General features: G+C 50.0%; 11 protein-coding genes across 11 annotated transcripts; 3 read left to right on the top strand and 8 right to left on the bottom strand.

Annotated features, from left to right (window-relative positions):
• Window positions 1-15: 15 nt before the first annotated feature.
• On the bottom strand, window positions 16-1,491 carry P174DRAFT_408500 (uncharacterized protein; the record flags this gene model as incomplete). The annotated part of the gene is made up of 4 exons (XM_024824174.1): window positions 16-438; window positions 506-1,080; window positions 1,143-1,241; window positions 1,348-1,491. 4 exons carry the CDS (start codon window positions 1,489-1,491, stop codon window positions 141-143), a joined length of 1,116 nt encoding a protein of 371 aa, XP_024681314.1. The 3' UTR covers window positions 16-140.
• Window positions 1,492-2,351: 860 nt separating this feature from the next.
• On the bottom strand, window positions 2,352-4,976 carry P174DRAFT_371784 (putative transcription regulator BDF1; the record flags this gene model as incomplete). Its single annotated transcript, XM_024822394.1, has 3 exons — window positions 2,352-2,684; window positions 2,738-4,802; window positions 4,873-4,976. 3 exons carry the CDS (start codon window positions 4,974-4,976, stop codon window positions 2,352-2,354), a joined length of 2,502 nt encoding a protein of 833 aa, XP_024681313.1.
• Window positions 4,977-5,965: 989 nt separating this feature from the next.
• On the bottom strand, window positions 5,966-7,247 carry P174DRAFT_432102 (uncharacterized protein; the record flags this gene model as incomplete). The annotated part of the gene is made up of 6 exons (XM_024825731.1): window positions 5,966-6,249; window positions 6,281-6,286; window positions 6,361-6,473; window positions 6,673-6,839; window positions 6,889-7,038; window positions 7,242-7,247. The coding sequence occupies 6 exons, from the start codon at window positions 7,245-7,247 to the stop codon at window positions 5,966-5,968; spliced, it is 726 nt and encodes a 241-aa protein (XP_024681312.1).
• A 257-nt stretch (window positions 7,248-7,504) lies between these two features.
• Window positions 7,505-10,475, top strand: P174DRAFT_442585 (WD40 repeat and Utp12 domain-containing protein). Its single transcript, XM_024827609.1, has 2 exons — window positions 7,505-8,180; window positions 8,239-10,475. The coding sequence occupies exons 1-2, from the start codon at window positions 7,609-7,611 to the stop codon at window positions 10,229-10,231; spliced, it is 2,565 nt and encodes an 854-aa protein (XP_024681311.1). The 5' UTR covers window positions 7,505-7,608; the 3' UTR covers window positions 10,232-10,475.
• On the bottom strand, window positions 10,453-11,279 carry P174DRAFT_442584 (uncharacterized protein). Its single transcript, XM_024827608.1, has 2 exons — window positions 10,945-11,279; window positions 10,453-10,863 (listed from the first exon to the last, which is right to left on the bottom strand). Exons 1-2 carry the CDS (start codon window positions 11,214-11,216, stop codon window positions 10,614-10,616), a joined length of 522 nt encoding a protein of 173 aa, XP_024681310.1. The 5' UTR covers window positions 11,217-11,279; the 3' UTR covers window positions 10,453-10,613.
• Window positions 11,280-11,738: 459 nt separating this feature from the next.
• On the bottom strand, window positions 11,739-14,923 carry P174DRAFT_408490 (WD40 repeat domain-containing protein). Its single transcript, XM_024824172.1, has 2 exons — window positions 13,785-14,923; window positions 11,739-13,502 (listed from the first exon to the last, which is right to left on the bottom strand). The coding sequence occupies exons 1-2, from the start codon at window positions 14,794-14,796 to the stop codon at window positions 11,863-11,865; spliced, it is 2,652 nt and encodes an 883-aa protein (XP_024681309.1). The 5' UTR covers window positions 14,797-14,923; the 3' UTR covers window positions 11,739-11,862.
• Window positions 14,924-15,142: 219 nt separating this feature from the next.
• Window positions 15,143-16,792, top strand: P174DRAFT_504824 (Rab geranylgeranyltransferase BET4). The gene is made up of 4 exons (XM_024831229.1): window positions 15,143-15,172; window positions 15,236-15,346; window positions 15,434-16,022; window positions 16,086-16,792. The coding sequence occupies exons 1-4, from the start codon at window positions 15,164-15,166 to the stop codon at window positions 16,460-16,462; spliced, it is 1,086 nt and encodes a 361-aa protein (XP_024681308.1). The 5' UTR covers window positions 15,143-15,163; the 3' UTR covers window positions 16,463-16,792.
• Window positions 16,793-17,299: 507 nt separating this feature from the next.
• On the top strand, window positions 17,300-20,097 carry P174DRAFT_373572 (putative GTPase activating protein (Gyp5); the record flags this gene model as incomplete). The annotated part of the gene is made up of 4 exons (XM_024822512.1): window positions 17,300-17,335; window positions 17,400-18,971; window positions 19,038-19,979; window positions 20,035-20,097. 4 exons carry the CDS (start codon window positions 17,300-17,302, stop codon window positions 20,095-20,097), a joined length of 2,613 nt encoding a protein of 870 aa, XP_024681307.1.
• A 489-nt stretch (window positions 20,098-20,586) lies between these two features.
• On the bottom strand, window positions 20,587-21,533 carry P174DRAFT_452011 (Dabb family protein). Its single transcript, XM_024829046.1, has 2 exons — window positions 20,993-21,533; window positions 20,587-20,944 (listed from the first exon to the last, which is right to left on the bottom strand). The coding sequence occupies exons 1-2, from the start codon at window positions 21,092-21,094 to the stop codon at window positions 20,732-20,734; spliced, it is 315 nt and encodes a 104-aa protein (XP_024681306.1). The 5' UTR covers window positions 21,095-21,533; the 3' UTR covers window positions 20,587-20,731.
• A 277-nt stretch (window positions 21,534-21,810) lies between these two features.
• On the bottom strand, window positions 21,811-23,310 carry P174DRAFT_442578 (4-hydroxyphenylpyruvate dioxygenase family protein). The gene is made up of 3 exons (XM_024827607.1): window positions 22,551-23,310; window positions 22,327-22,491; window positions 21,811-22,270 (listed from the first exon to the last, which is right to left on the bottom strand). The coding sequence occupies exons 1-3, from the start codon at window positions 23,219-23,221 to the stop codon at window positions 21,886-21,888; spliced, it is 1,221 nt and encodes a 406-aa protein (XP_024681305.1). The 5' UTR covers window positions 23,222-23,310; the 3' UTR covers window positions 21,811-21,885.
• A 39-nt stretch (window positions 23,311-23,349) lies between these two features.
• Window positions 23,350-24,742, bottom strand: P174DRAFT_504820 (Ctf8 family protein; the record flags this gene model as incomplete). Its single annotated transcript, XM_024831228.1, has 3 exons — window positions 23,350-23,916; window positions 23,972-24,500; window positions 24,723-24,742. 3 exons carry the CDS (start codon window positions 24,740-24,742, stop codon window positions 23,686-23,688), a joined length of 780 nt encoding a protein of 259 aa, XP_024681304.1. The 3' UTR covers window positions 23,350-23,685.
• Window positions 24,743-25,001: the final 259 nt, after the last annotated feature.

The following is a 25,001-nucleotide window of genomic DNA, read 5'->3' as shown; positions in this document are numbered from 1 at the left end:
CGGGGATTCAGATAAGGGCCAAAGTCACGACTCCGCAACTGAGGCCGGAGTCCAACTTTCCCGTCGGAGGCTTCGAAGGATGACGTTGTATTCTTAGTGAGCTAGGGTATCTCCAAACAAGAACATTAGCAAAAAGGTTTCTAGCCACTTAACCTCTGAATCTCCAACTTCACCGCCTCGATCTCTTTTATAAGCGATCCGTACCGTTGAGCAATCTCCCGCATCGGGCCAGACTCAAAATGCCCCTTGTTGCTACGAGCAGATGGCTCATGAGCCTCAGCAGAGTCCACACCTTCGTAGCCTTTCAGTTCCTGAAGAACGTTTCCTTGCTTCTGTTCCAGTCTTTCACGAGTCTCCCGGAGATGCTGGCGGTATCGGTCAAGGGCAGTAACAACCTTGGGAGTATAGAGTGTTGCTGCAGTGTCTAGTTTGATTATACTTTCGAAGTCATTAGTTTCAAGGGACCTTGGCTATAATGCGGAGTAATCTTTTTGATCAGACATACCTGAGCTTCGCTTCCACGCCCTGCGCAACCAGAGCAAGATGTTCAGCCTTAGCCTTGGTAGCCCTGGATAGCGCGCCGTGCTTTACGCGCTCAAGCAATACAACCGTATGCTTCAATATCTCAGCGCGTGTTTCCAGGACCTTTGCCGCTGTTACCGCCATCCGTACACGAGCAGCTGGTATTTGCGCCAACTGTATCTGACGCAGGTTTTGCAATCGCTCCCGCAGCTGTGATGCGAGAGGAGCCTGTGGTTTCGCCTTGGATTGGTTACGGCTTGTTCGAACACGAGCACGTGTAGGCAATGTAGACGTATGCGGTATCGCAGGTGCAGACGCCGCGCAATCTAGGCTCTTTCCGGCGTTCGCAATTGCTCGGAGATCTTCGAGGGCGGACGATAAGGCGTTCGAAAAAGGTATGACTAGTGCAGGAATGATGGAATAGAAGGCGTCAATATCCGAAGCTAAAAGGGATAGAGCTTGTGCATGTGCGCTCTCGTGGTCGTCCCCATCCTCAAGGTCAAGCCGACTAGGGGACGATTCCAGGTAGAGGGTAATCACCGCGAGAGGGTCGCGATACTGTCCAAACAGACTTTTAGCAAACTAACGCATATTTCGACTCAGATAGAGCTTATCCTGACATCATCCGGCAACCCACTGCCGGCGTCAAAAGCCAGCTGCTGTAGCGTCTGTTGCTTGATCTTTTTGCTTGCGCTTCGCACTCGACATCCTCTCAGTTCCTAGAAGCAGTAAAAGCACGGGTCAAATCTGCATCGTATTTGGTTCTTGCACGGCCATTTTCGTCCACGCTGCCAATGCTCAAGTCAAGTGGCGCCTTGAACGTACTTCCAGTACTGCTTTTCTGGCTGGCTGCTCATCATTGGCTCGTGTCGAGCCATCGGCATTGAGTAAATTGGTTGTTAAGTGCTGATAAAGTTTTCCGAATTGGGGATTATTTTCAAGGATAACTGGGTCGCAGGGTGGTATCATTTTCGAAATGGCTAGGAGTTGGAAGTTCGCAAGATGTGTAAACAAAGCTGCAAAATCACCTGCCTATCTTTCCGTGCTCCCGCGTTACCGCCAGGTCGACCCGTGACTTATGGATGTATCTACAACTACAAGTCACACACTACAGCGCTAGGAATACAAGTCAAAGACACAACAAGAAAGGTCGGATTTTGAGGCTTTTGCGCTTTCATTTTCACATTTCTTTCATAATCATACATGTATCTGCTGCGCCATAATCTTTTCCCATCGACTCCGGGCGGCGTCCTGCGAGCCCTGAGCACTCTTGAGTACTCACATTGACGAGTACGCTCGTGCCTTGGTTCCAAGTTTCCTCACTCAGAGCTCTATGGCCGACTTCAGGAATTTTGGAATTCTGCGAGCTGACAAATTGTCCCCTCAACCAAGAACCACGGGACCACAAGTACGAGCACCAGAGCTATGAAGTGGTATCATAGAAACAAGGTAATCGGTAGAAGAAACTCCATGGTGCTGACACTCAAAAGAATTGAAGTCATCCGCCACGTGAGCTGATCCTGAATTGTGGCTTTCGCCCCCTGGACCTGCGCAGATTCGCCCGATAGGATAATAAAACAGCAAAGAAAATGAGGGGGAAAAACACAAGGTTCGAACCCGGAAGACGAGAGTAAGATGGTTATGTACAGAGAGTCCAGAACTTGATGTGAAGACCAGACTGTCTTCCAAGACAAAACGAGTCGCTAAAAGGGCATAACAGAATTTCAAAAGTCATGCTTTGATTCAGGGACAATGCTGACGAGTAACTAGTCATGAAGTGCCACAGGAGCGCGTCATGCAGTTCACGCGAATTGGAGCGGACAAAAGGTCTACTCTTCTTCGCTTTCTTCAGAATCATCCTCTGAATCATCGCTACTTTCATTCGCTTCCACAGACGGAAGAGGATCGGGGGAACGGCCGCCACCGCCCTGGAAACGAGAGAGGTTGCTCTCGAGCATGTTGATCTGAGCCTCCTGCTCATACTTGCTCATAGGCTTATTCTTCTTTGGCTTCGGAGCAGCCATATTTGCTGCAGTAGAAGCGGTCATATCCTCCTCTTCCACGACATGCGGGGCGTTCTTCTTGACGAACTTCAGTAACATCAATAGAACCTCATTAGGGAGCTCATCGATGTCAAGTTCGATCTCGGTCTCTTGTGTACCCTGAAAGGAAACATTAGCACATACCATTTGAGATGGTGGAAGTTAAATCTCACTTTCAAGGCTGGAACGTTGCTCTGGATAATCTTGAGGGCTTCCTGCATCTTCTTGTCCGGAAGACTACTTATTCCGTTCGATATGATCTGCTTCTCGTGATAAGTCACGTAGCGCTGCTTTTCTGGCTTGGATGACTTGGAGGAAGTCTTCTTGTCCTTCTTGCCCAAGGGGATGGTTCCGCTCTTCTTTGAATCCTTCTTTCCGGACTTGGACTTGCTAGGCTTTTTCGAGCCTGGTGGAGTCTTCTTTTTCTTCTGTGTAATGGCTTCCACTTGACGCGACATTTCAGCAATTTGTTTCTGCAGCATGGTCAACTTCTCGTTGTCGTAGTCGCTCTCGTCTTCCTCTTCTTCGCTTTCTTCGGAGGAAGAGCTAACGCTCTGGTGTTCTGGGTGGGGTTCATGAGCCTCTAGATAACGTGTCTTCTGAGCCCACTTGTTCTCGAATATCTCCTGGAATCTCTGTCCGGCCATGTAGGTAGGATCTCCTGGGATGTTGAACTTGAAGCAGTTCTTGAATATTTGACGCATGTCAACCTCAAATTCCTTGGCATTCTCGTACTGGCCAGTCTTGAGTTTGGACTGGACGGTGGAAAGATCCATCGGCTTCTTAATAATGCTGTGATAAGTTGGAATGTTCAGTGCAACCGGATCCACAGGGAAGTAGAAGGGGGCAGCCCAGTTGTAGTGCTTGGGTTTGTGGAGCTCATCCAAGACTTCCTGACAGAATCGCAGTTCCCACTGGTACTTCTTCTTCTTGGGCTTGGTGGAATAAGGCAAATCCCGTTTGGGTGGATGAATCGAGCGCTTGGGACGGCCATCAGTATTGGTAGAGTCACGACGGATCAAAGGCAGTCCTTCTGGTCCAAGAGCAAAAGTCGTGGCTTGAGGGGAAGTGGCGGTCGGGCGAGCTGTGGACGTCCCAATGCTAGTGCGCGGTTCCCGATGGGCCGCTGAAGTTTTGGTGGAAACTTTTTTCGGCTTCTTCTCCTCAACCTCATCAGCCTTGGGTAGGTTCATCATTTGCTTCTCGAATGTGCTTTTGAGCTTCAATCCCTCTTGTGACACCACGTGGTCGGGTCCGTTGAAAGTAACTGCATTTTGCACCATCAAATTGAAATCATCCACGACGGCCTGAGCAGTCTTGTACTCATTATTCTTCAATTTGCGCTCGATTGTTCCAAGATCCATAGGATGCTTGATAATCTGCGGATAGTGGGGAATGTTCATCTTGACCGGGTCGACAGGTTCGCGGTAGAAGCGAGCATCATTCATGCGCTTCAAACTCTGAATACCTTTGAGGACGAATTTATGTTGGACCTTAGTCATGGCCGCCTCCCCATTCACAGTGGTGCGGGCAGGTGCTTCGGCGACAGGTGTTGGCAGATCAGGAAGCTTGACCTCAGCTGAGCCTTCATCTTCCAGTTTGGTGCGTTTGGCAGCGGGCTCATCATCGGCGTCTGCATCGCGCTCACGGGATACCTTCGTTGGAGACATCGGAACATCTGGCGCGTCAGGCATGTCTTGATCGGAAGTCTGCAGACTCGGTACAGTTGGCACCTTACTAGTAGCGTCATCACCGGGCATGGTGTCCAGCTTCGCAGTAGTAGAAGGATGATGAGGCAGCTCGGTTTTCACGCCAGAATCCTGTCCATTATTCTCCACCTTGGCATCGGATGACGAATCAGTCGGTGGCTTTGATACGTCATGCGATGCCTTCGTGTCTTGCGGTGAGGCCTGGTTTGTACCAACAGTTGAGCCCGTCTCCAGCATCGCAGGCGCATCAGGAACCAAGTTGGCCCCGTTTGGCTCTTTGTTTGATCCATCCGCAGGCGTGGAAGTAAGGGGTTTCTCTTCTTCCTTCTCCGTTGCTGTCGTCGTCGATGGTGCAGGAACGTCCGTAGGTGGTTGAGTAGGTGACTTTGGGGGAGACACAGTGGAGCCGGCGCCATTCGTCAACGACGGCTGTTCAGTACCGTGACCATTTAAGGCGGCGGTCTTGTCATTTCCTTCGGGCTTGTTCGTACCATTGATCGACGCTGCTTCCGTCACATGATTCTGCGGGCTACTTATACGAAATTAGCGAGCTCGTCAATTTACCAATGTGGTGGAAGTAGTCAGCATTGTAAACGTACCTTGTGCGACCAATATCAACAGATGAGGCACCATTTGGCGACGGCGGCAGTTGAGGCTTGTCCTCCTTGACAACAGGAGGAGCCTCGGGAGGCGGCGTCGCCATTGAGGACAACAGTTATCACCTTTCTTGGGGAGCCCGTAATACAAGGAACTAACGGAGCAGGAAGAGGCTGTTCTCAGTTGAAGTTTAGATAGCGACAACGACAATAATGCACTGAATAGGTATTATCTGCGCTAACACAGACTAATGATTCGATTCGGTAACCCGTCAAGCAGAAAATCTGGTTAGATGACAGAAGACACAAGGAGAAGTGTTGCCTCTAGCGGTCGCAAAGAGTCGCGACGCCGAGAAGTGTTGCGGAAGATACAAAAACGAGGAAGATTAGCGCAGGTCGAAAGTGGAGAATGCGACAAGGAGGAATTTATATTGCCAAGAGGCGGTAACTGAACAGTCACGTGGGCGGCAAATCAGTTTGACTAAGCTGGAGGCAAAGTCGTAACTTAGAAGATTAGCAAAGCCGGACAACTTTGCGTGAACCAAAAAGAGGAGTCAGAGAAAGGCTGAGAATCAGGTGATTTTCACGTAACGGTTCTCTGACACGTGCCTCTGTCAACGCCTGAGGTTAAAGAAAAGCGTTCAGCAGAATAAGGGTTAAGTCGACACTGAAGCTTGGTGTGTTCAGAGATAAGATTTATATGACAGGAAATAAGTAGGTGCAGGGGCTGCGACCGGGATTATGATGTGAGAGCGCGTCGCGAAATACGCGTTGTGATGATAAGTGGTAGTAAGTTGATGAATGCGAGGGCGGTAACCGAGGATACGGAGAAAATAAGATCGAATATTAATAAATAAGGGCGGTCAGCACTCAGGAGGGAGACGGGGGACAGATAAGGGTCAAGGTGAACAGGAAGGGACAGGCGTGACCGGGCGCGGGTGCAACGCAGCTCTCAGCTCAGCTCCAGAAACAGAGACTGAGAAAATCCGAGGAGGGTGCTAGAATCCTTAAGTACGAACGGCCGCGTCGCGCTCGTCCGTCCTCTGCCACTAGCCCCATCTGTGGCGCTAATCCCAATCATTCTAGTTCAAGCCATTTAGCAGGCGTTGATTGGTTGCGTGATGACGCGTTCTACGAGGTCTGATATGTTATTGGTTGTGGCATACTTTAGTGTGGAACCTTTGTACCAGAAGTTTTCTCTGTCGGAACCATCACCCATCTTCGAAAAAGACAGTCGTAAAATGATCACAAAAATTTTCGGATCAAATGGATTGAAACAAGGTGCAAACGAAATCAGAACGAGAGGTTTTAATCTGACCGTAACCAAGTGAGCCGACTGTAGTTCGGTTCTGTGAGATAATGAATGAATTTGAGATGAAACTAGCCATGTGGGAGGTCAGATATGACATACCCAAACCTGTTAGGCATTCACATTCAGGAAGAGCAGCATCACAAAATCCTTGGTTTGGAAAGAGCTGTGCTGAGGCTTACTCAGGGAAAATATCCATGTGCTGGCCGCCTTCTGATTATGGAAGTCAGGGTTGAGCCCTGAGTCAACCTTTCTTCCGTCCCCTTGCGTTGGAGGCTTGTAGCTCGCATCAGGCCTAGCGTGTCACATAATGATGCAAGACTGCCTAGTGCCAAGAGGAACCAGTAAACAGGAGTCGCCCAAGGCACTTTTCCTTTTCTGGCAATCTCTCATACCGACATATCTGACCATGACAGAGGTAAGTACCGTACTAAACCCAGATTGTATGTCTCAATGTAGGCATACTAATGGACGATTCGTCTCACCACACCTACTTCTGAATAGCAAGAGTCCATAGCTCCGCATTGAATGCACCGAGAGTAATTGTGGCGCTGCCGCAGCCTTGACAATCGACGTCCAGCGAAGAACCCATCCTGAAAAGCACATTGTACCGTAATTGGAGACTGGAGAATGACTGTTTGAGCTGCTTCCCTGACTTTGACTGACGCTTGTTTATCAGGTTGTTTTGAACAGGGTGGTTGGAAACATACAGCTTTCTGCTCAGAAAGTCCGTCATAATTGGTGATTAGTAGGCCGGCTGCATTGACGTGCTCAGCATAGTTGAACGGATCCAGAGAGCCAAACGTATCAACAGCATTGGCAGTCTGATGCTGTTGCTCGATGTCGAGGTCACCAGAAATCTGCCAATCAATGTCATGAGCCTCATATTGAAATGAAATGAAGTTAAGGAGATTTGAAGTCTTCTTTCTTCAAGCAAGCCTGGGTACAGGGTACAGGCGCGGTCTTGAGTATTTTGGGGGGAGACAAGCATGGCTGAAATTTTCATCAATCGGGCAACAAATGGTAAACACTTTTGCTGAGGCCTAGGCAGATGATAGTTCACAGTCATCTTCTAGGCTGCGATTTCAGGAATTATCTGGCAAGGCGACCTAAATAGCACTCTTCATACTCTTGAGATTGAACTTTTGTTTGAAATCCTTGAGCAGTAAGCACTCCCCATAGAAAGCCTGCAAAAGCGGACAGTAGCGGATTAGATAAGACATTTCGATCGCGGAACTTCACAGACACTAGACCGCTTTTAGACTAGCGCAGTATGGCCTCTACAGAACTTTTTTTTTCCTTCTCAGTAACACTGCCCAGATACGGCGACCGTTGGCAGCTCGACAAGGTCAAAACATTCAGATCTGCGTTGATCACGATACTTCTCGGCGTCTGTCTTGAGTTACCTTTACCCGCACAGTCTGCCAAAAATGGGCAAAAAGGCTTCTCGCCCTCCCGTCTCGAAGACTTCGTCCGCTGCATCGCCCGCAGTGTCCGGCCTCACATACACCGGTAATAAGTCTTCGATACTGAAAGCGTCGTTTGCACCCTCTGAGTATCAATTGGCGCTTTTTGCGTCTGTCATTCAGGGTCTCGATGGTCAGCACCTCCGAATTCACGACACAAATACCGGCCGGTTACAATGCGAACATGTCCTGGGTCCCAAGGAGACTGTCACATCTCTAGATTGGGGCTACTTCCCTAGCAGACAAAGAGACCGTGACCAGCAAGGGAAGAAGAAGCGGAAGCGCCATTCTGATGTCAATGGTGCTAGCAATGGACTCGAGCAAGGGGATATAGTTGTTGCTTTTGGTACAAACGCCTCCGAAATCCGCATGTACTCGCCTACCGAAGACAAGATTGTGGGGGCACTCGAGGGTGTACATGACAAAGGTGTTGTGGATTTTAAGTTCACTGCGGACCGACCGGGTCAGGAAGGTTGGAGTATTGGTGGTGATAACAAACTAGTGCAGTGGGATCTACGCACCGGGAAGAGTACCAGGTTGGTTTCTTCAACTCATTGATATCTCGATATAACTCCAACTGACAGTTTTTTGTAGAACAATTCATCTACCAGCATCCACAGGTTATAGCACCCTTTCTCGCCCCGTGCCCTCCAATCCGCCTGTCGTTTGCGCCTCTCAAACGCCCTACCTGATCGACGTTGAGGGAGATGAATCGACTGCATCATTCCCAGCGATGCGGAACCAGATTCGGGAAATTATCACTTCCTCCACAGAATCCCTCGCAACAGCTCTCTTTCTTGCCTCAGATGGCGATCGCTACATCAATGTCTTTGACATTGAGGGCCGCAAGCTTGTGTTGAACCTCGTTGCAGATACAGAAGTATCATCCTTGGCGTTGACTTCGGGTGCAGGACAAAAAACAGATGACGCTCTGGCAATCGAGAAGCAAATCCTCGCAGCTGTGACCGAAGATGGCACTATTGAACTTTTCACGAGACCATTCGTGCCGCCAAAGGATCAGAGCTCCAAGACCAGTCTCAAGGCGAGGGGAAGGCAGCTGACGAGGCGGGCGGAGTCTTCAATCAAGATCACTCAGTCTGAGACTTCGGATGCCTCTGTACCTGTCGTTGCAGCAACTTTCCAAGGAACTGATATTCTAGTTGTGTGGGCCGAAGGAGGCATTATTCCGGTCTTTGAGCGCATCAACTGCATTGATATAGATACTGAGGAGCTAGCTTTCACTGGGTTGAAGAAGATTGTCAAGACCAAGTCTAGCTCGGTTCTTGCCTCGGTTATAACGAATGGAGTTCGAGCTGCAGGTGAGACCCAAGTCGATGAATCTCGAGCAGTGGTCGAACAAGGGGACCTCGTGGAGGATGATGTCGAGATGCAAGACACGAGGGCGGATGCAACAGTGCCGGACAGTGAGGAGGATTCGGAGGAGGACGACGTCGATGATGCGAAGAAGTCGGTTGAGAAGAAGGAAACTCGGCAGCGGAAGCAGAAGAAGGATGCGGATAGTGACGTTGAGATGCGATCAGAAGCCGGAGATGAAGAAAATGCGGAAGAGGACGAAACGGGAGAGCCATCCTTTGGCGAGCTTTTGCGGGCCAATGCTTCGGAAGAAATTGATGTGGAAGCCGAGCTTGAGGACGACGTTCGTATCGGATCTCTCGTCCCTGGGAAACCCAGCGCAGCGGTGCAGCAGATCACCTCTGGCGTCACGTTGTCTACGGTCCTTTCGCAGTCACTCAAGACAAACGACAATGGGATGCTCGAATCATGCTTCCATACAGGTGACCTTACCATTGTCCGTGAAACCATTCAACGTCTCGACTCCTCGCTCGCCGCCACTCTGCTCCAGAAGCTGGCCGAGCGTCTCTCATCTCGCCCGGGCCGGTACGGACACCTTCTCGTGTGGGTACAGTGGACATGTGTTGCTCATGGTGGCGCTCTCGCCGGCAAGCCAGAACTGCTAAAGCGGATGTCTACCCTGTTCAAGGTTATGGACCAGCGCTCGTCGAGTCTGTCGTCCTTGCTGTTGCTCAAGGGCAAACTCGACATGTTGCATGCGCAGCTGGGACTTAGACAGTCCCTCCGCGGCGGAGCCGAGGGCATGGATAGCGAGGACGAGGACAACGTCATTTACGTCGAAGGCCAGGAAGAGTTGGAGGATGAGGATAGCGATGCCGACACCGCGAAGAACGCAGTAACGCCGCGGACCAAGTCGATACGCGATCAGACCTACGACGAGGACGAGTCCATGATTGACGGTGAGCAGTCCGGTCGGGACGAGTCGGATGATGAAGAAGATGAAGGCAGCGATGAGGAGGAAGAGAACGAGGAAGACGTGTTCGACGTTGAGGCGGAAGAGTCTGTTGGTTCTTCTGACGCCGAGGAATCTTTGGAGGACGAGGACGACGAGGATGACGATGATGCGGAAAGTGCAGGCTCGATGGCAGACTTCATCGCCGACACCGAAGATGAGGAGTCTGATGACGATGGACTCTCTGCGCAACCCCCACCGTCCAAGAAAGCCAAGTTTGGCGGTAGTGGAGGAAAAGAGAAGAAGTCGGGAAGGAAATAGATAATACCCTGATTCTTCTGCTTTGGGTTCTCGTGTCTGGTTCTTGTTTGCCACTTTTCTGTGATCTGTTGCTATGTGGATGGATATTTTTTTTTTGAACAAAAGTAAAAGAGACTTTCATTTTTTCTGGACTGTGGCCGCCAACTGTGATTGCATTAGAGGGTGGAAGGGCACACCATTCGATGTATACATTTAGTTACTACCTAGATTCTTGGATATGCGCACCTAATCTCAAGATTCCTCTGGCCCTGATCATCCCGCAAATGAGAGTCATACGAGTTCTAAACTATCTGATCATGACTTGCTCGCCAAATATGACTGATCTGCATGGTGGAATGATAAATATATATTCTCTTTCCCGAGCAACGCAATCAACCATCATTCAAAAATCAACCTCCGTCGCTTTACAAGCACCCTGATACAACACTCGATGCGCTGGTTCCTCATCCCCTAAAGGCACAGCCATTGCAACCGTCACTTCATCACTTGGATACTCCGTATAATGCCCATCCGCGCTAACATCCGCCGTATCCAACGCCAAGATCATCCCATGCTTGCCCCCCAGAATCCAGGCCTCGTCATCTGAATGCGGCAAAGTGATATGCGCCAGTCCAGAGAGGAAAATCACCCACCTTTCCTCAAATCAGCAACGCTCCGTTCCTATCTGGCTTTTGTGGACGACATGAGTAGGGAAAACTGGAAATGATACTTACTGTCTCACGGGAGCATTGTGTATCCCGCCATCTAATTGAGCAGGAACAATAGTGTAGGTCGCGTTGTCCCCTACAGGTCCTAGGGTGAGCGAAGCGCTGCCTGCAATACCTGGTTGAGTTGATGAAGCGAAGCCCGGTTCGAGTGACCAGCATTCCAGGGTCGACTGGTTGTTTCGGGCGCCGATGACCGTGATGTTGAGGGTGGTAGGCATAGATGTGCCCGCAATGGCACCTGGGAGAATGGATGCCACAACCTGCAAAAAGGACACCATGATGGCGATAAGCTGCTTGTGTAAGTTGGTTTTAAGTTGCAAGCCTGAGCTTGAGTATCACTTTCCATCAATCTCAACCAAGTTAGGCAAGTCTTGTACTTGAACCGCGCTATTGATCTCTGCGGAATGTCGATCCATGCTGCCTGATTAGTATTTGAGCCAGTAGAAGGACGCGATTATGCATGCCCAGTCAACCCTTGCGAAGATTGAAGGGCCCAATTATCGCTCACAGACGAGACTAATATTGCGTTCAGCAGTTGCTGAATGGAGCACGGTTGGACTTTTGGCGTGTTTAACTCTCTATATTATTCTTCAATAGGCCTCGTACAAACTAGGGACTATGTAGTAGGGGTACAGGTATACACTGTGTGTATTGTTCCTGTGCACAGGGCAAAGACAATATGATCGACACTATCGGATGATCGACGGTTCGAAGATCTTGGGGAGGAGCCAAATAATGGTCTGGTCCGGACTCGATAAGCACCGGCGAGATAGGAGAATATGGCCATTGGCTCAATAGGGGATACGTAAGGATACATTAAAAATATTTACTCTTCTCTGGTCATTGTCCTCCGCCTTCGTCGATATGAATTTATATCGCACCAGAACTGGAACACGGGGGCATTCGCACAAGAGAAGATCCCAACTATCTGATGATTTCGTCCCCTGGCTTCTCTAGCCCTTCAAGTCCTTCAAGAATCTGGCTGCCCCCGAAAGGGCCGCAAGCTGCCGCCGTACTTTTCCTTGGCCCACTCCACACCTCGTGAAATTTTACAGTCTGGTCACTGGACGCAACGATAATGCATCCCTCATCCAGCGTCCGAGGGCACCATAGGCCTCCTTCTTTTGCACTTGGTCGTAATTGAATAGGGTGCGATGTACGGCGGTAGGGTTCGCTTTGCCCTCGCCTGCGCTGGATCGTGGACGCTGAAGACGAGATGCTGGTCGCACGATCGAGAAGATCCTGCATAAGGACATGTGACTTTCCCGGGTAACTCACAGCGCAGATAGCGCGCCCACAATGAATTGCACCAGCGTTGCTTATCCCATCCCAACTAGTGCCATACGGACCCCACGGGATTGCAGCGATCTGCTCGCAGCTCGGCCACGCAAAGACAGCGATCCTGTACGGGTGCTCTGGCTGTGCGAACCCAAAAGTGGCGACAATCTCCCTTCGCCTTTTGCTCCAAATAAGGCTAGTCACTTGTGCATACACATTGATGGACGCCAGGCACGCCCCAGACGGGGCGTGCCAGAAATGAATGGCTCGGTCGTTCGAGCCGCCTCCGGTGGCAAGGAGAGACGGTTGCCATGGCGCAAAGGCAATTGCTTTGACGGCCGCCGCATGAGCCAATATATGCTTCTGTCTATTTGGGGGTATCGTTACCGTTCTCTCAGTCCCCAAGGCGAGCGACTCGGTGTGTTTAAGGAGTGATGCTTGCGAAGAACCGAGGCGAAAGTGAGACCATGAAGGAAGCAAATTGAGAAAGTCACGCCGCCTGAATAGTCGCTTGCTTGTGCTTGCAGAAAGGGAAGAGAATGCATTCTGACATTGCACGCCTATCGACTGGCAGGTTTGAGCTGATTTACAAGGTTTTGTTGTACGGTTGAGCTGTCGCCAGGGCATGAGGTCACGGAGCTCGAAGATTAGACACGCGTTATCATTTCCTCCAGTGGCCAAGTAGGCGCCATCTGGAGACCACGTTATACCACAAATCCTCTGAGTATGTGCGGAAATTCTGGCAAGTAGGGTGATAGCACCGTTCCAACCAAATTGTTCTCGAATCTCCTCACTGGACCATTCTACTGAGTAGTACCATATGTTGCCAAGTTCATCGCCGACGGCAAGGTCCTCTGTATTGACCTCAACGTTGTGGAATCGCTCAGAGAACCTGCGCGTCACTGTTTGCCTGAAAGCCACCGAAGTGATACTGTTGGGATGACTAATTTCATAGCGTGGCTCGGCTTCAGGAGCACTCCAGAGGGTGACCAGCCCACTTCGCCTTCCGACGGCCAGAATGTCTTTGCCTCCGCTCTCGGACGAGAAAGATAGAGAGATTACGAAATCTGAGGGATGATGGTCCGCGAAGGGGGGATACAGCACGCCAAAAATCTCCGACCAAACATACACGCGATGGGCAAGCCCAACGGCGAGAACTCCAGAGGTAGGTGAATACGCGAGCGTTGTGCAATAGAAGTCATCGCGAAGATAAGGGGCGTCCAGGATCCGGAATGGGCGTGCTGGTACGATGCTCTCAGCGTCCTCTTTTGCACCGGTCGACGTCCCTGTCAGGCACAAACGTTAGCACCTCCAAAGATCGTTTGGAGAGCGATACTCCCCGTCTCTACAAAGAACAATTATGTGATATTATATGTCATTGAAAAACTTTGATATGTGAGTGACCCGGACAAACAAAAGTATCTTTTTTGTGCCTAAGGGGTGGCATCAAGCATAGTCCTGTAAGCTAGCATGCTTTCGTAGATTTTGGAATGATAGCTCCATCATTGAGGCTGTCTCATTCAATGTTGAAGATTCACTAAACAAAGGAAGCAAATTCCTTGACTTACATTGATCTGCCTCTCCCCTTTTCCAAGCACTGCCTTTCCATGTTAACGGAGAGAAACGTTCGTAATCAGGGTGCGACGGACTCGGCTTCGACTCGAGCAGTGGCCATAGCCTGCACTTCAGTATCTTGACTATCGGGTCGATATTCAAAGCCAGAGCCACTCTCGACTCGTGCTTTTCTGGCTCTTCGGACGACGCGGCTTGAGAGAAAAATCTGGCCGTATGCACTGGAGCGATCGCTCGACTCGCAAGACGACCTCTCGTGTCACCAGGTATCCCTATAAATTGTCTACCTAGCATGGCAGACGTCCCGCCGACGCTCCATACGGCCCCAGCGCTGACCTGTCTGAGGGGGTCCCGTGGTCCGAACTCACTGCCACTCCTGATAGCTGAGCCGCTGATGAGGTGGGGAATATAGTGAGGGCTGAAGGTATGCCCGGATTGTATTCTCGGGACACTTGCAGATCTGCGAGGCCGCTCAGGCATAAAGGGATCTGACCTTGGTGTGCGTTGTCGCAGAAGCTTTTCTTCAGGGGTCAGGGTCTGCGTAGGCTTTCCCACTCGCAACGGTGTGGACGGAGGATCAATGAACTCTCTCAAGGGGATGAATCTGTCTGGAGATTTTGGGCTCCTAGAGCCTTTTACCATTACAACGCCATCGAAAGTCCGCCTAAATCTTCCGCGACCTCTCTCAGTAGCGGTCTCCTTGACTGTCGACAGGAGCGTCGTAGCTCCAAAACCGTCTGTGCTATTTTGGATCTGCTGCCTGCGGTTCTTCATGCATGCACTTTCAGAAGCAAATGAGCTAATAGAGAGCCTCTCGAAGGAAGGCAAAAGAGATTGTACTTCGTCCGAAGATTCACTTGATGTATCAGATAGAGGCAAAGGAATGGTAGCAGAGTCGACTAATCGCATGGACTCGCGTTCTTTGGTTGTCGATTGCGTATCATGCAAAAAGCTGCTTGCTGCAGAGACTTCTGAGCTCTTTGAAGAGCGACATGTCGAATTTGTCATTCTGTAACGCGTTCGAGAGACAAAATGTATATAGTATGTGGGCTGATAAGCGCTATGGAAAAGGAATGAAATATCGCACCGCTAGCAAAACACGGGGCCATAAGTAAAAGCTATTGATGACCAGCACATTGTTGGATCATAATAGGGCCCGAGATTGTCAGATACAAAAGAGAGTATAGGCAGTGTGTGTGGTTGTGTTGGTTGTCCTTGTATGAGGGCAAAGCACGTGACCCTTCTGAATCTGGAAGGCAGCTTCTGTTAGGCAAGCGTTACGCCTGCTTCACCATACGTGTCGATCCCCGAAGGAAGTGTCTCGCAGGAAAAGTCCAGAACGACCTGCATATGCTGATGTGACTATTACTTCAATATGGCTGGTGTATAGTTCAACGATCTGACCAAATGTAATATCTACACCTTTGGACTAACTTTTGTTCCGTAGCATGGAATTCCCCGCTACAGCTCGTTGGGAGAGCGATCGGAAGAGGGCCTCCAACAGGAATTACGCAAAATTCAAAACTATCAAGCGCTTGACCGGCTTGTTCGTGACAAGGTAGGATTCGATTCTCCTGCTCGTATTTCCCGTTTATCTTCATCTATACCTCGTAATAAACGGCAAAAGACTGATGAAGCTTACCAGATCGTTGGACATGATTATACACCTGAAACTCTGCAAAAGATCTCTGAATTACTGAGCAGCAACCCAGAATACTATACAGTATGGAACTACCGACGGAGGGTTCTGCAACATGAGTTCAATTTGGCATCATCTAATAACTCAGAGGAAGCTGTAACAAGTCAGATAGCAGCGCTGATCAAAAATGATCTGCAATTCCTGATACCCCTCCTCCGGAAATTTCCCAAGTGCTACTGGATATGGAACTATCGCATGTGGCTCCTTGATGAAGCCAAGCGTCTTCTCCCTCGAGCTGTTGCTCGGAAATTCTGGCAGGAAGAGCTTGCCCTTGTGGGTAAGATGCTTAGCTTGGATAGCAGAAACTTCCATGGCTGGGGTTACAGACGATTTGTCGTAGAATCATTGGAAAAACTTGCACCAGAAGACCAGGAAGTGCGAAGCATGGCACAGGGTGAATTTGAGTACGCGAAGAAGATGATAGGCACGAATTTGTCCAATTTCTCTGCCTGGCACTATCGCACGAAGCTCATCCAGCGACTGCTGAGCGAGCAGTCCGCCAGTGACGAGACACGCAAGAAGATGCTCGACGATGGTCAGTTCCCCATTCGATCTAAATATGTGGCTGCTGCTGGGACGATGCTGACAGGGATAGCAGAACTGGATCTCATCCACCGTGCTCTGTGTGACCCTTACGATCAGTCGCTGTGGTTCTATCACCAGAACCTGATGTGTACTTTTGATCCTTCATTATCAGATCAGACGATGGCGCCAAATCTCAATAATGATGAACGGTTAGAATATTTGCGCAAGGAGATCGACGAGATTCAAGACATGCTTGATGGGGCAGAGGATTGCAAATACATATACCAGGCGCTGATCGACTGTACCCTTTTGGCAAGGAAAGTGAAAGGGACTATGCCCAGTACCGACAAGGAGAACATTTTAAGCTGGCTTTCTGAACTAAAGAAGTTGGATCCGCTACGATGTGGACGATGGCTAGATTTTGAGAAGTCTCTCTGCGCTGATGTATGAACGATTTGGTTATGTTGTGGTAATTCCACGACGATTCCATGGTGACCCTGAACCGCATAATCTGGATTATTTATCTACCTTGTACAGTATTGTCTCTTGAAGTTCCGCCGATCAAGTGTGGAGCGGGTGACATCCATCTCGAAATTAACATCTGACCAGTTTCAGAATAACAAGTGGCAACAGCGTTTCAGTTACACGGTGGGAGCGTCTCAGTGGTCACAGCAACTATTAACTACATCCTCCATCGAACAGATTGTAGATTGACGTAGACCACCATCAAAGTCAGTTGAGTAGGTAACAATAACGATGAGAGCTTAAAAATAAGAACAGTGGGCAACTGGTACCTGGAACTGTGGGCCAGCCAACTCGCCCTCTCCCAACCGTAGAACTAGGTCGAGACCTAAGGTACTAGCCAGAAACAGTCTTGGCTCTCCCATCAAAATAACGGTACCTTAGATCCATTATTGAGCGGAGAGAGTTATCAACTCCCAACTCCAAGGGACTCAAGAGTAAGTAGTTAGTCAACCATCGAGCCATTGTTTGAACTTCTGCTTGTCTTACTTGTTTTCCTTTCCCTTCGCCCCTTTTGCAACCCAAGAGTTGCCTGGTGGCTTTGTATCCGTTCTGAGTTCTGACCATCCAACCTCCGCTCCCTTTCGGACTTATCGCACCTCCGCCCACTGCTCGCCTCCCCTTCCCTCCCCTATCATGGACTTTTGTTGTCCTGATCTCCCGGCACCTCTTATTTCATGATCAAAAATATCTTACAGACCCTTAAAGAGCTTTCTCTAAGATCGAAATCGTCCGCCTAGCTGGCTCCAGGCGGCCGAGTGCACCATGTCTTCCGGACGAACCAGTGCCGAGTACAACGTTGTGAGTGTCTTTCCCGGCATTTGTTCCTACTTGGGAAATATTGACTGACGATGATGTTGATAAGGACTCATTCGATGACGCCTCTGAAGTACAGACTACCAGCAACCCCAGCCTCACGGTCTCGATTCCTCAGAGCTCATCCACACGCTCTCTCACAGACAGCCCTCCGAACGGAACAGGTGCAACACCTCAGTTCACCGAAGCGCCGTCTCTCCCATCTGTTACTCAGAAGGAAGATAAGAAGGATGAGGACACTGAAGATGCCAGGTCGGAAAGGCAGTCCGGGACGGATGAAACGCCTCGCAGGACCAGATCTCCAAAATCGCCCTTGTTGACGACCCACCGACTATCGACGACTTCTCTTGACGAGGTGAATCTTGCTAGTAACAACTTAGATGACGTTACCCTGCAGAATCATGATTTGGGCCAGGAGCCCATGTCCGAAGTTCCCCCTCTACCTTCCCGAAAATCAGCATCCTCCGCTCAAAGCATGCCCCTCCAGGGACTATCTGGCAACCTCCCTTCCAACTCGTGGGGATCACCTCCCGTGAACAAGAACCCGGCCCCAGCGGTTCCTGCTCCAGCGCCGCCCATGACCCGAAAACTCACTGGCCCATTCGCCTGGCTTTCCCGAAGCTCAACGGCGAGTCGCGAGGTCAAGTCGCCTCCACCCCAAACTAGTCGGCGCAACACGGCCGCGTCCGTCTCTACTCTCTCAAGCAATTCCGAATTGACCAAGCATGACGGAGAAGATTTGGATGGTTCAGCGGCCAGGAGACCAAGGCGCAGCAGCCTAAAGGACCAATTCAAGTTACTGAGGATGCGGGATGAAGGACTGGTTTCAGAGAACGACGGAGCAAGTGTCGCGTCAGGACGGGCAAGCATCAGTCATTCTGCTGGAAGTCCTCCCAGTATACCCGAAGAAGAAGAACATGCCTCTACTCCACCTCTTGCTTCGCCGCCCACTGTTCCGAATACAGTTAATCCCAATCTGCCTCCGGGTACGGTCTCGGGATTATCTGCATCTGCCACCGATGCGTCTGCACCTGTCGATTGGGAGCTGTGGCAGAAACTTGTAAACGATGGTCCTCAGGCGCTCAAAGGGCCGAATTCAGAAGAGATTAATGCGGCCATCAAGCGAGGAATCCCCCAGACCATTCGAGGAGTCATCTGGCAGATTCTGGCTGACAGCAGGAATCCGGAGCTGGAAGAGGTCTACAGAGATCTCGTTGCCCGCGGCACGGATAAAGAAAAGCAAGTCACAAACGGTACAGGGGAACAGGAGCCCCTGGCTTCATCTCGCGCGTCTGTGCGATCAGAAACTTCAACCGCGCACTCGAACCACGGATCTTCTCCGAGCCCCTCCCAAGAGATTGATCCAGAAAAGCTGGCTAAAGAGCAGGCGGCTAACGAGATAGCTCGCAAAAAGAGAGCCAAGGAAGATGCCGTGGCACTCCAAAAGCTGGAGAAGGCTATTCGTCGCGATCTTGGCGCGCGCACCAGCTATTCTCGGTACTTTGTGTCACAAGGAAACCAAGAAGGCCTGTTCGGTCTGTGTAAAGCCTACGCTCTCTACGATGAGGCCGTGGGATATGCGCAGGGGATGAACTTTATTGTCATGCCACTTCTATTCAACGTAAGGATTCAACCCTAACTTGCACTCAGTGGGAGAATCGTATTATCTAACTACAAGTCCCCGTAGATGGATGAGGCCGAGGCCTTCACGTTGCTAGTGAAGCTGATGAACAAGTATGGCCTGCGGGAGATGTTTATCAATGAAATGCCTGGTCTCCATCGCAATTTGTACGTCTTCGAACGTCTGCTGGAGGACTGGGAGCCAGCCCTCTACTGTCACCTTCGCCGGCGAGGCGTGCATCCCCAACTCTATGCCACTCAATGGTTTCTCACCCTTTTCGCTTATCGTTTCCCGCTACAACTTGTCCTCCGAATCTACGATTTGATATTCGAGGAAGGTCTTGAGAGCACCATTCTCAAGTTTGCAATCGCTATCATGCGCCGCAATGCTGAGACCCTACTGACAATGAAGGACATGACACCACTGACTGCTTTCCTGAAAGAACGCCTGTTCGATGTCTACATTGACAAGCAGCCTTCGCCATCGTCGATTCTTGAGTCGGGGTTCTTCGGCAGCTCTGGCGCAGCGGACAAGGAGGTCTATAGGGCGGATATCATGGTGCAGGACGCTTGTGCGATTACTCTGGCCTCCGGAACGATTAGCGCCTACACCGCGCAGTGGGAAGAAAAAGTGCGGACGGAGCGAGAGCGTGAAGCTGAACTGGAGGGGCTCAGGAACACTGTGGCCAGCCAAAGTGCTCGGATACGCCTCCTAGAAGAGCAAGCCGAGGCGTCTGATAAAGAGCATGTACAGCTTGCTTCAGAACTCGTGCACCTCAAGGTGGAAAATGAGGAGCTCACCGACATCAATGATGCTCTAAAACTCCAGGTTAGCGAGCTGAAGATCGTTGTGGACAAGCAGCCCGCAGAGGTTGAGGAGAAGCTTCGCACAGAAATGGACCGGATAATGAAGCGCAACATGGAAGTTCAAAACGAAAATCGATCTTTGTCAGAGCAGATGGCGGAGATGGAGAGGGAGCTCGTGGAGGCGAAGATGCAATGGGCTGAGGTAAGCATGCAGCGATTGTTTGGATGATCTGTCCCGATCTAACGTTTTGCTGCAGATACACGAAAAGTACGAGAACCTCAAACAGAAATGGAGTGATCTTCGCAAAGCTCTTGATTAGACTTGCGAAATGTGTTATGCAACGCCAGTCCGCGTCCTCTACCACGTTCAGCAGTATCATCCGAGCTCGACTTTGCCAAACCGCTAATCACACGGAGCCATTGTGGCACACGCAGTTTCTATGTACATTTTATGACGCCTATCCGCCGGTCATGACCAGCTTATACTGCATGCATACGGGAGCTCTACTGTGCAGTTACATGTATGTCGAAGTGTAGAGAATGTCCTTTCATTGTTACCTCCGTCCGTCTTTCGTTCCCCTCGGCCTGTGATTACTGGGAAGGAAGACTACAAGCACCTGCCTTCGACAGCTTTGATGAGATATGTGATGCGCTTGCGAGGGACATAATTGCTATTACTGGGTCTCAGTTTGCCGCATTTGTGCTGAACCGGTAATCTTAATCATGTTGACTGGATACTATTCCCAGGTCCGTGACCCGGAGAGTTCTGGATTTCGATTATGGCAAAGAGCATACTTGATGTATGCCATGTATATCATCGAATAGAGATTATCCAAATATGTGCATGAACTCGGCATTCAGCCTAGATTTTCTTCTATACAAGCATGACCGGTCCTCTATTCCCGTAATCATATCACCATAATTCTTGAAGCGAACCAAACAAGATAGAATCCATCACAGAACGCTCTGGAAATAAGTCGTGAGAACATCTTCCTTCACCGGCCCCGCCACAGCTCTCAGCGCCTTGTGCGCCTCACACTCGTTATCATAGTACTCCATGTCCTCCATCGAGGCAAAGGTCGTCTTCACAGAGATATTGAATCCCTTGTTGCGAGGATCCGGGAACGACTCGCCAGCCGCCGCGCTGAGAATATACGGTTTCCCATCCTGTGATTGCTTAATACCCATTAAACTTCAGAGCCGGAAGAAACAAACCTTCACTGCAGTTTTCGCAAGAACCTTGTACTGCTCCAAGATGCGGGCACGGTCTTCCGCCTTGGGGACGTTGAAAAGAGTGATGCGTTCGATGGGGGCCATTATCAAGACTCTGAGTGTGTTGATTTCGCAGAAGGTGAATATACCGGTATCTCTTAAGATAACGTAACGTAGAGAGGTACTTGAGATGGAATTGGAGAGGACGGGAGGCTGATTCACGTAGTCTCGTACCACCCACTTTCCGCTACCGGATGGATATCATCGGGTATTTATCTGGGCCTGGGGGATCTCCGCGGTGTGGGGTATTCGTGGGCTTTCGGGTTTCCTAATGATTGATATGATAGTTCTTTGAGGCCCTATCTATATGCTTCTTGGAATTGGATCCGATTTATTGTGTATGGGACTGTGTAGTACAGGCCCGACTGCCGACGAGTGAGTTGTTCCGACGGATGCGTGAAGTAGTATCTACCCTCGGTTCAACAGCGACTTTAAGGTACTCTGCAATGCCTGTCTGAAACCACACAGTTCTGAGATGTTGAACACTACGAGAAGGGAATTCGCTCGTCTGTATCCTCCGTCGTCATCTATCGCTTCGCACATCTGAGTCGTATGTCCATACTTGCGCACTTTTGTTGACGATTCCGCTGGTGAAGAGGAAGCGCGGAAATCCTCCGTAGCGAGCGCCATATTCCGCCCTGTTGTCTGATGAGTTTCGGCTAAGTGAATTACCACAAGTGCTCGCTCTTCTCCCACTCAACCTTCACCTGCATATTGGTCATCGTTCCTGACTACGGTGCTGGTCGAGCTTGGTTTACGAATCGGATAGTGAGATGTTGATTTAAGCTAGTCTAGTCTACAGAGATGACCCGGGCCGCCGGATATCACGAATTAGTCTAAAGATTACCTCTTCGTGCTTGCTCACGTTCAAAAGCCTCGAACAGACTCTTGAAATTCCCAGCTCCAAAACCATCAAAGTTGTTGCGCTGGATGACTTCGATGAACACCGTGGGCCGATCGAGCACATGCTTGGAAAAGATTTGAAGCAAATATCCCTTCTCGTCGAAGTCTACCAGAATATGAAGCTTTTCAAGAACGGCAATATCCTCCTCGAGTGTTAGTCCAGTGTGTGACAGTCGCTGACGTAGGTCCGAGTAGTATGCGCTGGGGACTTCAAGGAATGATACACCTCGTTCTCTGAGGCGCGTGACAGCTGTGACGATGTCGTGGGTTCGGAAGGCAATGTGTTGGACGCCTGCGCCGTTGTAGTAGTTCACGAACCTGTCAGTTGGTCAGCTCAGACACTTGTTTAACCAGGCGGTGCAGCAATGTCCTACTCCTCGATCTGTGACTTCTTTTTACCCTGAGCCGGCTCATTCATGGGCATCTTAATCACTTCGTTAGGCGAGGCGACGACGATCGACCGCATGGCGGAATATTCGCCACACATGTTTAAGTCATCTACAGTCCAGTACCGATGGAAGTTAAGGCAGTCTTCGTAGCTGAAATGACGATGGTTAGCAACCTTCGCCCTTAAGACAGCGCGGACACTTATACATACTACTTGACAATTGGATTGACACCGTTCCACGGTTGATTGCCAACGCAATGATCTATCTCGATGAAGTCGATCGATGGCAGCAACCGATTGATGGGATCGCCGTCTGTTACTGCTTCATAGCCTGGTAGAAAGGGGCCGGAGTAGTCGTGACGATTGATCAGCGAGTGCACTGTATCCTCATAGGTACCGATCGTGGCCAGGGTGATTGAACCATGCCGGTCATCCTTCAAGGTTGTCGGGGCCGCAACTGGAGCAGCTCCGTGATCTACTGCTCTTTTCCAGACAGCTTCGATATTGCCCTCAATTCGGAAAGCAACATCCTTGACACCGTCGCCGTGCTTGTTTAGATGACTGTGAATTTCCTCCAACAATTTCCGATCTGCCTCGGTAACATCAGGATCATCATCATATCCGCCTGTCCCTGCCATGGAACGGATGGGAGAAGTGAGAACGAAGGTAGCTTGGCCGTTGGAGACAACGTGCGATACAACGCTTCTAGAACCGGTTTCAGGACCGCGATAAGCAATTTGCTTGAACCCCATCCGGGTCACGTAGTAAGAAGCTGCCTGCTTCGCATTGCCCACATACCACGTAATGTGGTCAAATCCCACATATTCCGGGCCTAAATTGGAAGCGAAGATGTTCTCCTCGACCTTATTTGAGACCGTCATGGCTTTAACATGGGAGAGTGGAAATTATTTGCCTCAGGGGTAGCACAGGGAAAGAGAACGCAGGGGTGAAGCTTTCGCATGTTTTCGTAATCATTATTGGCAGTAGAAGAAATTATTATTAGAGGTATCTCTCATATCATATCTATCGCTTCACCGACCCGGTCCCGGCCCTTCGTCACAAATTGTTAATAGACTTTCGGTGTTCCGTAATCCCTGCAACCAGCCAGCCAACCAGACTTGGCTCATGCTTAATAGTGCGACGCTTTTTTCAACGGTTTTGGAGGCGTCATTTTAGCCTTGACGCGGTATGACTGAGACTCGGAGAATCCATCCAGGTCGGATTTATTCATTGCTATCCTCGTACAATTAATATCATGGCATATGATCAGCTTCTGTAGAACAAACTTCCACTCTCTGCGTCGAATTCGAGATGAGATAGTTCTTCTTGAAGCAAATCGGCCTCCTCATTGCTGATACTGGCCGTTGGGAGTCGGTAATGCCTCAAACCTAGGAGGTAGAAGCACGTGAGACTCTGTATCACCTTCTCGCGGTCTCGCGTAAGACATCCGCGCCTCCCGTATCGAAGCCCCTAATTTCTCAGGCCGTTCTGTAAGCCATAGCGACAAGATGTCCCGACGCTTCTCGGCTTGTCCTGGGACAGGATCAGTGTCCTTCGTAGCTCTCGAACGCTGGCTCTGTATCACATTCGCATTTGCACCACTCCAGCACATCCCATCAACTATCATTAACTGGCTCCGGCCGATTCTTGAAAAGCAGCTTGTACTTGATGATCTCCACAATCTCCAATTCCTCGCCCTCGGCCTCGGCGATCCCGTCGTTGTCGGGACGCTTCTTACGCTTCTGCACCAACGCGAGTGGCTGCGCCAGTTTTTTCACTTCCCCCGTCATCCGCTGATACTGACCAACATATAGATAGACTCGCTTCATCCATTTCGTGTCGTCTGGTGACGTGGTTTGCGGCGAGTAGTCAGGGAACATGAGTTTGCCAATTGGCGTCTCGAACGCGGTTATGGCAGCGTTGGGATCTTCGGCATCGGCGGGGCGAGGAACCGCGCCCTGATCGTCGAGGGATGGGAGGTTAATTGTGCCTTGTAGTTCGAGGATTGCCAGACCTGAGGGCGTTTGTAAGATTTGGGGAGTGGGTTGTGCGGGTGAAGGGGAGAGCTCGACGCGTGAGGATGGAGGGGTATCGACGGCATTTTGGCTTGAGAGATTTTGTGATGATTCTTGTGGATTATATTCAATCCAATAATAGTTTCTTTGGGAACAATTTGGCTTTTGGCGTTTGACACAATATACAATAGGCAAATGATGTGTAGGTCTTGTAGATTTGGAGGGAGGGATTAGCGCGTTGCTCAGAATCAACTGGTCTTATCGCTTATCGATAAGCAGATATAATATCCAGCACAATATCATTAGTGAGTGCATGGAGGCATGAGAGGTATACTCTCCTCTACCAGTCCCCATCGCCATCTACTACGTTTTTAGACGATCAGACATTTTATTTCCCGATTAGGTGCATTGACCAGTGGACACTGGTACGAGCACCAAAATTTATGGTTTCCAAATTTCATCAGAGAAACAACAGAAGTGCTGCACATGGCTCAAGTTGATGAAGCACATCAGTCCTTAGCCTGTTGTTTCTTACGGACATAGACAAAGAGAGACAACCCGGTAACTGCCATATAGAGCCACTCAAGCGAGGGCACTATCATAGTCATAAGCTGTGCCGTGAATGAACACTAGATATTTGCTAGAT

This window comes from Aspergillus novofumigatus (assembly GCF_002847465.1).
Source record: "Aspergillus novofumigatus IBT 16806 chromosome Unknown P174scaffold_5, whole genome shotgun sequence".
In the NCBI taxonomy this organism is placed as follows: domain Eukaryota; kingdom Fungi; phylum Ascomycota; class Eurotiomycetes; order Eurotiales; family Aspergillaceae; genus Aspergillus; species Aspergillus novofumigatus.
Note: the sequence above shows the minus strand (reverse complement) of the source record. Positions and strands in the feature narration are given on the sequence as shown.

Excerpts from the sequence above, each read along its gene's own strand:
- P174DRAFT_442585 (XM_024827609.1), top strand. The coding sequence starts at position 7,609 with ATGGGCAAAAAGGCTTCTCGCCCTCCCGTCTCGAAGACTTCGTCCGCT. Across the intron at positions 8,181-8,238 it reads CGCACCGGGAAGAGTACCAG|AACAATTCATCTACCAGCAT; the intron begins GTTGGTTTCTTC and ends AGTTTTTTGTAG.
- P174DRAFT_408490 (XM_024824172.1), bottom strand. The coding sequence starts at position 14,796 with ATGACAAATTCGACATGTCGCTCTTCAAAGAGCTCAGAAGTCTCTGCA. Across the intron at positions 13,503-13,784 it reads AAGGGGAGAGGCAGATCAAT|GGACGTCGACCGGTGCAAAA; the intron begins GTAAGTCAAGGA and ends TGTGCCTGACAG.
- P174DRAFT_452011 (XM_024829046.1), bottom strand. The coding sequence starts at position 21,094 with ATGGCCCCCATCGAACGCATCACTCTTTTCAACGTCCCCAAGGCGGAA. Across the intron at positions 20,945-20,992 it reads TTGCGAAAACTGCAGTGAAG|GATGGGAAACCGTATATTCT; the intron begins GTTTGTTTCTTC and ends AAGCAATCACAG.
- P174DRAFT_504824 (XM_024831229.1), top strand. Across the intron at positions 15,347-15,433 it reads ACCGGCTTGTTCGTGACAAG|ATCGTTGGACATGATTATAC; the intron begins GTAGGATTCGAT and ends GAAGCTTACCAG. Across the intron at positions 16,023-16,085 it reads CAAGAAGATGCTCGACGATG|AACTGGATCTCATCCACCGT; the intron begins GTCAGTTCCCCA and ends CAGGGATAGCAG.
- P174DRAFT_442584 (XM_024827608.1), bottom strand. The coding sequence starts at position 11,216 with ATGGTGTCCTTTTTGCAGGTTGTGGCATCCATTCTCCCAGGTGCCATT. Across the intron at positions 10,864-10,944 it reads CACAATGCTCCCGTGAGACA|GTGGGTGATTTTCCTCTCTG; the intron begins GTAAGTATCATT and ends ATTTGAGGAAAG.
- P174DRAFT_442578 (XM_024827607.1), bottom strand. The coding sequence starts at position 23,221 with ATGACGGTCTCAAATAAGGTCGAGGAGAACATCTTCGCTTCCAATTTA. Across the intron at positions 22,492-22,550 it reads GTCAATCCAATTGTCAAGTA|CTACGAAGACTGCCTTAACT; the intron begins GTATGTATAAGT and ends TCGTCATTTCAG. Across the intron at positions 22,271-22,326 it reads AAGAAGTCACAGATCGAGGA|GTTCGTGAACTACTACAACG; the intron begins GTAGGACATTGC and ends ACCAACTGACAG.